This window comes from Atractosteus spatula, chromosome 13, assembly GCF_055471065.1.
Source record: "Atractosteus spatula isolate fAtrSpa1 chromosome 13, fAtrSpa1.hap1, whole genome shotgun sequence".
Classification (NCBI taxonomy): domain Eukaryota; kingdom Metazoa; phylum Chordata; class Actinopteri; order Semionotiformes; family Lepisosteidae; genus Atractosteus; species Atractosteus spatula.
In genome coordinates, this window is record NC_142718.1 from 3559596 (window position 1) to 3569403 (window position 9808).

Below are 9808 nucleotides of genomic sequence, written 5' to 3' on the forward strand. Positions count from 1 at the left end.
GGGTGGTTAATTTGTGATACTATCAATGGGACAGATGACATGTGCAGACTTAAAAATGCAATTTGACCCAAAAAAGGCCATGCATTTCATTTAAGATCTTTAAAAATGTTTCTTTTTATTTTAGAATGAGTTCAGTTTGGGGAAAAAAAAAGCTAACACATTGAAATGACCACATTCACATATAAGCTTAGTAATACAGTAAGGTTAGTAATACAATGGCAAAAGGAGGTTGGACTCAATTTACACTACAAAAAAACCATCTCCACCAATCCCACAGACTATAGTCACACCACTCGAACTTGTCTTTTTACAGAGGACCTGGGCTCCAGATTATTGGATGCCTCTCCTAATCGCGGTTCTTTGGATACTTTTTCATAGCTAGTTTGAGGAAGTCTTCAGCGCTGTCAAGGGACACAAGCCGATCCTGGAGCAAAAAAAAGAATACATCTGTGGCAGATTGCATCTTAGGAACCATATAGGTTAGAAATAAACGACTGCTGAAAGAATATACCTCCTTCATTTTCTTTTGTCTCGCAAGCTTTCAGATGAAAAATGAAGAAAAAAACTTCAAGAAGCTGGGTGTAGCAGTCGAGTGCGATTAATTGAGAATTTGGGTCTGACTCTTCACAAAACACGTTTGGCAGACTACCTAACCAGAAAGCACAGTTAACTTGCCAGTCTCCTTATCAGGACGGGAACAGCTCGTAGGCATCCTGATAAGCTCAAGTTTAAATGTGAAGTTAGTTCTGGGATTAGGAACTAATCTCTGTTGTACAGTACAAAGTACAATATACAGGACATAAATCTGAAGAGTTTTATTGCTACGACAGATGAACTACAGTGTTGACAAAGCAGAAACAATTAACAGAACATTTACGGAAAAAAATATTAAACATTTATAGGCATCACATTAAACATTATTGAGAGACAGGCTCACTCTCTGCTCCTCACGCCGTGACAGGAGATTACATACTGGGCTACCAGCCCTACAGAGTACCCCCTCCCCAGTATAATTGGAAGTTCTTGTAATTGTGGCAGGTCACTGTTTATTAAAGCAGTTGTGAGCAAGTGACTTCAGACAGCATGTCTTTCTGTTATCATCATGATAGAGGATAATGAGCTGACAAAGGAAAGGAAGAAAACTATCTTACCATCACAATGAGATATCTTTCCTGTGCTTCACAACCTTTAGGAAAGATACTTGTCTCCTCCAACAGTTTCAACAAGTATTCCCTGGCCTTTGTGAAGTTTCCAGAGTCGCTCAATGTACTTTGTTTATTAACCGAGAGTAAGGTGTCCACTTCTTTCTGAAAGCCTTGAAATGCACAGAAAGAGAAGTCAAGCTTTAGTCATTCTCAGGAAATTGCCGTGTCATAGATGACAGTATAAAGCTGGCTGCCTTTATACTGACAGTAATAGGGGCCAGTTCACAGTGTGATATTGCATCTTGAGCTCTGGGTAAAAAATCGGAGGTAACCGTTCTAATCTTCATTTGTTAAACCCTGAGGCTTTACAACCTAAAGGCATACAGAGGAGACAATACAACTACGAGCTCCAGAGGATATGTGTTCAAAAAACATCTGGCAGTAACACCTTAATATTCAAAGCCAGTCTGCAAAGTTAGAGGAATGTTCCCTATTAAGGTATTCACAGGTAATAATATATACAGTATATACAGTAATAATGTACAAGAAATTTGTGCTGTCGCCAGCATTTTGCAGTTTAATTTCCCAAGTTGAGTTTTACCTTGTTAGAGGGGATCTAATTTTAACAAATTTTTAAACTAACTGTGGGAAAAAGTGAGGGTGTGTTATTTCTGAAATCAGGTGAATTAACACACAGACTGAGACCATTCAATTAAATGTGAGACTTGTCAAAGTCATTTTCTGCTCCTGAACTAATTTAGGCTTTTCATAGCAAAGGGTGTGAATACTTTGTATTTGTATTATTGAAGTTTTCAATTTTACTTGACAGTTTTGCTGACATTTAACTTCTACTTGTAAGTGTTCACTTTGAACCCTGATGTTTTGTGATTCAAACTATTTCAAATTCAGCACAATATGACGTTATGGGAAGGGGGTGAATACTTTTCCAAGACTTTATATCCAACAACGCAAAACATTTTGGCACCTAGTTAATGCTTAAAGTACTGCATTCATGCGGCCCTTTTGGAATACACTTCTTGTAATCTTTTCTGCAGAGGTATTTATTGGCCTAGAACAGTAACTAATGTAGATATAAAATGTATTGCCATGGAAACTATTGGACAGTATCACGCAGTCTAACATTAAATAGAGCAAGTTCAAATACAGATAAATAGAATTTATAACTTCACATCCCATAAAGCATGTGAAATATAAGACATTATATTGCATAGCTATTTTTACCTAGCTTCAGTAATATTTTTTTCCATCTGGCCTTCACTTCTCTCCTTATATACCTAAAGGTGTGAATATCATAGTTCAGCTTTTCCCACACCTGTGAAAAACAGAAACACAAAAGGGCTTAAAAAACTTATAACACATGTTGGCATATGAATCCTTTTATAAACTTAAGTGAGAAGGATTAGTAGAGATGCTTCCAAGAAAAAAAGCGTCTATTTAAAAAAAGAGAGTTCTAGAGATAGGGGGGGATCACGTGTTCATATCCAGGTTGTGCCACACACCCTACATTAGAAAATTAACCTCTTGTAGCAGCACAAAATTCGAGATTCTAAAATAAAGAATGCCTTGCATAATCTCGGTATAAATTCCTTGTAAAATAGCAAAGGAATCCTTTCTCTTTATATCCAAAGCATTTTACTTTCTTGATGGGGTTCAAAGGCTCACCAGCTTGGTGCTTTCCTACTGCAAACCTCATCCCACTCCTCAAAAAACACATATGACATGCCTTCAGTCTCCAGGGTCTCCACAACCACATTCAAAACCACACCACAGCTGTTTCAGACCGTAAAACAATCTTAGGATGAAAGGGAAAGCATGACACCCAACGTCTGGAGATTACATCATATAAAATGACGCCTCAATGCCCAACATATTTCATTGAAGTTACAGTGTTGCAATGATGTACCTGTAGTCATTGTGTGTACACCAGCTCTGTGGAGCCTACGTGGTAGGCCGTGGACGCAAGGGCATCTAGCTCCTGACTGGAAGGTCCTGGGTTCAATCCCAGGTAGGGGGGAGTGAAGTAGCTTGCTCTAATTCCTTCCAGACAGCTCCCAGGTCCACTCAGCCTGCTTTCCAAATGAGTACCAGGGGTTAATCCTTCCGGGGGTAATAGGCCGGCCGGAGCGTGATGCTGACCACATCACCTCCACCTCCAGTGTCGGATGGTAAAGACAGATGGTGGCCCTTGCCCCCCATTCCCCATGGGCCTTTATGGCCTGAAAAGGGACCTACCTACCTACACCAGCTCAGCCCAGGGGTTTTAGAGTTTGTGCCCCTTGGGGACAGGAGACTCCCTATTGCTAGGCAAGCGTCCTCTCAGTCACTAGCTCTGCTAATTGAGCTGCAACAAAGGCTTCCCAGGATGCGCCCCCTGGTTCTGACCTTCAAGGTAGAGCTAGTCTGTGTGCCTCAGAGTAAACTCTCCCCCGACAGCGGCTACCGTGGTGCTTAAGTTCCTACGACGCTCATCTGCTTCACAGAATTATGGATCTCTTGCTTCCTCAGCTTTGGTGATGGTTAATTCACACCACGAGTTAACATTAGTGAAAAACTGAACCACTAAAAAGAAACTAGTAGAAGAAAAAAATCAATGTAAAACATTAAAAATAACCATTATCCAAGAGGCTTCACTGCTTAACAGATTTGCGATATCGAAGTATAATTTTACAATAGCGCCGTCTTTTGTTTCAGTTTTAGTGGGTGAAGGTTTTAAAACCTGCACTGTTGTGTTATTCATGGACTTTGACCCTAAGAAATAACCCTACTTTAAAAATATGGAAATACATAGGCCCCATTCAAGAATTTATAATTTGATTAGTAATTCTAATGACTGCATATGCTTATTGAGCTTATAAATATTGCCCGTGGTGGAATTTCTGTGTCTGGGGAAAAAAATCTGGTTAGGTATTTGCCCTACAAAGTCACTTTTGAACAAGTTCTTTTTTGTACTGTTAGCTTGATTGAATTAGTACATTACTGAGCATATGCTTAGCTTGAAAAACAAAAAAGTTTCTATGGTAATTCCTTCTCCCAGTAAGGAAACTGCACACACAGAGAAGGCCTGTTGTTTCCAACCATTTATGAGAGGAATGGGCTTAATTTCGAAGGCCATTCTGGGAACTTTTCTTTCACAATTTAAGTTACTTATTGAGGTTCAAGCACTTCAGACACTGCCTATATAAAAGGAAAATTTACGAGACATTTTTTATGAGCAGCTTTTAAAGAAATGGGTGAGCTGTGTTTTCTTTAAGACTATTTACCGGTAATTAGGAACACTAAACAAATGACAATAACTACAAAACCCTACATTAAAAGGAACAGTCTTAACACATAAAGTGGACTATTTTTTATTCCACTTTGTTCTTGTCATACCCTGCTGCCTAGCGTGGCGTACACAGTTGTCTGTGAGGGGTAAGATGAACCCATGTTGCTGGGCAAGGGGTATAAGACAGGGGCTGAACTGGGATGAGAGAACAGGCAGGGGAGGAGTGCATGGAATTTGACTTGAGAGTCTCCAAGTAAAGACTCAGAGAACAGGCTCTTACACAGAGCTTGACTGTATGCCAGAGCCCCCGGGTATTGTCCGAGCAGACCTTAAATATTCCCTGCGTCACCTGTGGCAAGCGTGGTATGATGGTTCACGTGCGATACAAGTTTCCTGTGAGAATGTGTTTCCATGGAAACTGGCGCTGAGCGACAGGTAGGTGGAGGCGTGGACAGCTGCCATGGTAACCGCTAGTGCGCTCCGCTGTGTTCCAGAAACAGTGAACAATTCTTTAACACTGTTTTAAAAGTACCTGGGGTGATGATTGTAATTAGCTGCAAATTAGCAGGTACAGGAATTAGCAGGTACAGTGCGGCTCAGGGCTGTATGCCCAAACAAAATGCCCATCAATCAAATCCAGTCGGGGCATGAGCTGTACACACCACATGTATATGAAATCACACCACAATTGATCAAATAGGCAAATTATCCAAATTAAATACGTTTCGTTTTTAATACTTTCAATATGACACATGTGCCATGACCCTAGGATACCAAGAAAACAGGAAGATACAGCAGCAAATCTCAAAGTATGTTGAGATGGGCCGAAGTTCGGCGTCAGTCGTCTTCGTCTGTCAAATGGCATCGGGGAACCGCCAGAAGCATGGCGGGCAGGTTCGTCTCTGTCGATTCTGAGCCGGGGTTCATTCACAGCCACTCCCAGGTTCAGAGCACACACGATGCCACCACCTAGACAGTAGCAAACCCCACTTTTTCAAAATACCTGGCCTTTCGCAGCAGAAGAGTTCTGTACTGTCTAGATTTCCAAGGAGAGGGCGACAACATTTCTGTAACACAGCCTGCCTAGACACGGCAGTGACACAGCCTGCCTAGACAGACATTACTGAGAAAGCCCCAAACTTTAGGTTTAGGTTTTGCACTAGTTCCTTGTAAGATGGGTTTGAAGATGATGTCTTGTGGTCAACTTGTGTGGGGTACATTCTGGCTTTCCAACTGATAGAAATCAGTGTCCGGGTTCTGTTACTCAAGCACACTTGTTACACTGTGAAAGAAATAGCCACAAGGCCCTGAAGACACCATGATGAGTCTCACCTCTGTGTTCTTGTCCACCTCATTCCTCATTATGAGGAGGTTGTACAGCTCTCGGTCATCATCCGATTCGGTGTGGGAGGAGTCCTGAGGAGAACTCCACAGATTCCAGTCCTCGGCCCTCTGGGTCTTCTGGTCCGAACCATAATCGCTACCACTGGACATGCTGCCTCGACACACGCAAAAAGAGACCGAAATAGTTCACAGACGCTATAGAATTGTTTCAAGCCCGTAGAATTGCCTCGCTATCCTGGAGAGCAGGAGAACGGCATGAATCTAGAGGAAGCTTTTTGGCACGTCTAGCACAATTTGGTAGTTAAGTGAATCCAGAACTAAGCCATTTCTTGAATAATGAGCGCAGAGTTAGTACCACACAGCCACCTGACAATGAAGCCTGTACCAGATACCAGCATCTCTTGTGTAAAGAAAGATTTTCTATTCTCTGCCCTAAATGGATTCCTTTTTGCTTTAAGTTTCCAGTTTTGACCTTTTGACTACAGAGCCTGAAAGAGTCCCCTGGACTGACCCTATCGGTACCCCTTAGGATTTTTGTCGTCAACAGAGCACTATACTCCGACCTCAGTCCAGTATAGTAACAATATATGTGGATTAAGTCTCCCCTTGGTTTCTTCTATTCTAGACTGAAGCAATTTACAGTCTTCAACCTATGACATTCAGCAGAATTGATTAAAGCAGTTTTATTTTCTCATTGTCACGACAGATCATTCCACCAAGCTAGTACATGGTTTTGCAGTTTAATCATTATAGGCATTGTGGATGAAACACACCTGTGTGCTAAAATCAGATCATATACTGTAGATAACAATGCCACATCACAGTCAGAAGTTAAGTGCACATGTGTCTCACTCCATTCTGATTCATTAATATTGTGCCTTAACTGATTTTGAACGTCTTTGCTTTTCTTAAGGAAAATACTAGAAGATAATTATTTTAAATCTTTCAATGGTATAAACATTACTAACACTACAGGGCGCATCACAGGGCACACTAAGAACAAGCAGAGTTAAAATGTTTAACGGGTGGAGACTTTTAAAAAACTGCATTTCATTAAGTTTGACACTTAAGCTCTTGAAAATCCTTTTGAACTATAAAATGTGCCCTTCATTCCTGTGACAGAAAAAAAAAACAATCAGGCCCTATTACCTGATTTAAGATAATTTGATTACAGCCCTGTCCAAGTTTCCTCACAGAACCAGTATTGTTTTTAGTTTCTTTTAGAGAGTCCACTCACTTTTGAACTACAAAGTGTCAGTATAAAGTCTAGCTAATTGCATTTTTAAAAGATGCTGGTAGGCCAGGAGTCACAAGTTCTTTAAAGGAATCCCAAGAGACAGGTTAAAGTACAGCAGCTAGCGATTATCTAATAACACCTCCACTTTCTCGGCATGCATTCTGTAAGGCTGAAAACTACCTTCACCGTTTTAGCAGTACCGAAAATAAAAAAAAGTTATATTATACATTACTAATGTATACTTATACACTACTCTGTATGTGTTTTTACAAAAAGGGCGTGTTCTGGAACCACTTTCTAAAATGATGTTTGTTTTAGCGAATGCGAAAGCGGAGAATGATCGGTTTTCAGATTGAAACCTGACTATGGGACCAATAGTAGCTGTAAACACACTGATGTACGATTTGCCTCGCGTTGTGAATTCTGTCAGAATTTGACTTCGGCAGCAGAGGTATTTTAAAAGCCGAACCCAGTGCTCCATAAAGATTTCAGAGGATTAGCATTGCTTTTCTTCACCCAACCAGAATAAAACGATTATGTAATTAAGCCTGGCACTCCAGTAACACTTGTTTTTGTCTCATGATGCCTGAACTTCACATGTTTTGATAGAGGTGACATGCACACCTATTTGCTAATTATCTATAGTAATAATAAAATAATAGCAAACTCCAGAGGGAAATAACTCCTGCATGAGAACACTGTCGAAGCTATTACGATTTTATTATTACGGTGAGAGGAACATAAAAAAAATGTTATATAGTGTTTTTAAACCTGAATCAATAAACCCATAGATCTTGTTTTTAAACAGCGGAAACATTTTATACACATTAAAGACTGGGAAAAAGAAAATAAGATCACTACAGAATTTTCTAAAACATATTACTATATAATTTTAAAACAAAGCAGTGATTGAGTAAACCGCTTTGGAAATGGATGCGCACATACGAAACTCAATTAAATGCTTTTCTGTAGATCTTTCACCATTCGAAGGAAATAATTGCATCCAGGCGTAAACTCCTAAGACACTCACCTGAGAGCTTCTTTTCCTGACTTCTTTTCAGAAGTATCACACCAACAGCAACAGAACATTTTTGTCAGACCCATCTGGTTCCTAACTTTGTGAAGTTTCCTGGTTGGCTAAGAGCTTCAGACCCGTTAGAAACACGCCTGATTGAACGAGTGGCTTTTCTCTGTCATCACAATTTATGTTGAAGAAATAAAGCGATCGCCTTTCGGAAGGCCCTTTGTACCACGAATGAACTACAGATGCACTACCCCCGCGCTTATGGAGAAGTTCACATTGTTAAGAAAAAGTATGCTTCCTATTTACCAATTAGAGGCGGCGTCAGTGCTGGGATGCAGCAGGGCTCCTTGGCGTTTGATCCTGATTGACTTCATCAATAGCACCTAGAGGGTCTGAGATTCGGAATCAGAAACGTCATCGGTATTTACACAGTGTGCTTTTTGTGCTGCGATAAGCAACAAACCTTAGACAATCAATACAAACTTAATATAGGTAAAGTTTATTTAGTTTTCATGTATATTATACAGTATATGGCTTTTAACAAACTCGGCAAGCTTGAAAAGTATGTTCAAACTTGTAAAATGTGCTAGAAGATTTAACTGCGGTATATTTCATTTACAAAACGTCCTTAAATTTTGAGCCAGTGTCTGTCCTGCTGTGTTGTCCAGGTTTCCTAATTCAGTTAATTTTAGGCCACTTTTATTAAAAAGAGACTGTTTTCTTTGAATCCTCTCCATGTTAGATCTATTAAAAGCATAACATTGGTGCCAGTGGTGGGATATTTATCCAAATGGAAGGCACTGAATGGTGAGCCAACACAGCCAGAAAAGAGATGCTTATATGCCTTTGAAAGTGGGCAGGTACTACCGACTGTTATGGAGGGCCTGAGCATGCCATTTAAGTCATAACCCGCTTAGCTTTCTTGAAATTTAACGTTATATTATCGTACCATATCAGGTTTATCAGATAGGCCTGTTCATTACTCAAAGAATTTGTAGTACGCCAGATAAGACCTTTTAGAGGAACACCATAGAGGAAGTGGAGGTAGGAGCTGCAGGAGACACCGGTGAAGAGGGACACATTTGTGTTAAAATTGTATGGGGCTCTGGAAGACGTCAGACTGTTCTAAGTTATGGGACAGAGGCATCTGAATGTTCAGGCTGGGGAAAAGACAGTGAGACATGCATTCTGGCTGCCCAATGGACTGGACTCATGCCTCCTTGACCTGGATTCCTCAGGTATCTGGAGGAGAGGGGCCAGTGGAGCTCGATCTGGAGCTGGGCATCATCTGAGTTGCATGCTGCATCACTGTCATGGATATTGTTAGCATGCCCAGAGGGGTCGGGCAGCCAGTTGACCTTGGACACCTAGAGGTTTTTTTCTCGTTACTGAGGAGTTTTTGGTTACTCTCCTCCGTTGTCTCCTGGCCTTTTCTCTTTCTGTATTGTAACGTCATGTACTGTCACACAGCTTTGATAAGTGCCCTGGGGCAACCTTGTTTGCGAAAGGCGCTATATAAAAATAAATTGAATTGAATTGAATTGAAATTGAAGTTCCTACCCGGACACTTTGCAGAACTCCAGCCTAATCCTTCCAAACACCTAGGAGATTGCCTGTTTCTGCCTTTAACACCAGGCTTTTAATTTACAGACATCATGAGATTTGTGATTATAAGCAAACGAGTGTTCATCTTATTTGTTTTTTTACATTTATAGTTACTCCATTTTTACATGTTGTGAAAAAAAATCTAAAATGAGGCTTACGTGAATACA

At 40.5% G+C, this 9808-nt stretch overlaps 1 protein-coding gene across 1 annotated transcript; it reads right to left on the reverse strand.

The window, feature by feature from the left end:
- Positions 1-346: 346 nt before the first annotated feature.
- LOC148821676 (melanoregulin) lies at positions 347-8116 on the reverse strand. Its single transcript, XM_088931031.1, has 5 exons — positions 8043-8116; positions 5764-5926; positions 2388-2478; positions 1152-1315; positions 347-424 (listed from the first exon to the last, which is right to left on the reverse strand). Exons 1-5 carry the CDS (start codon positions 8114-8116, stop codon positions 347-349), a joined length of 570 nt encoding a protein of 189 aa, XP_088787157.1.
- Positions 8117-9808: the final 1692 nt, after the last annotated feature.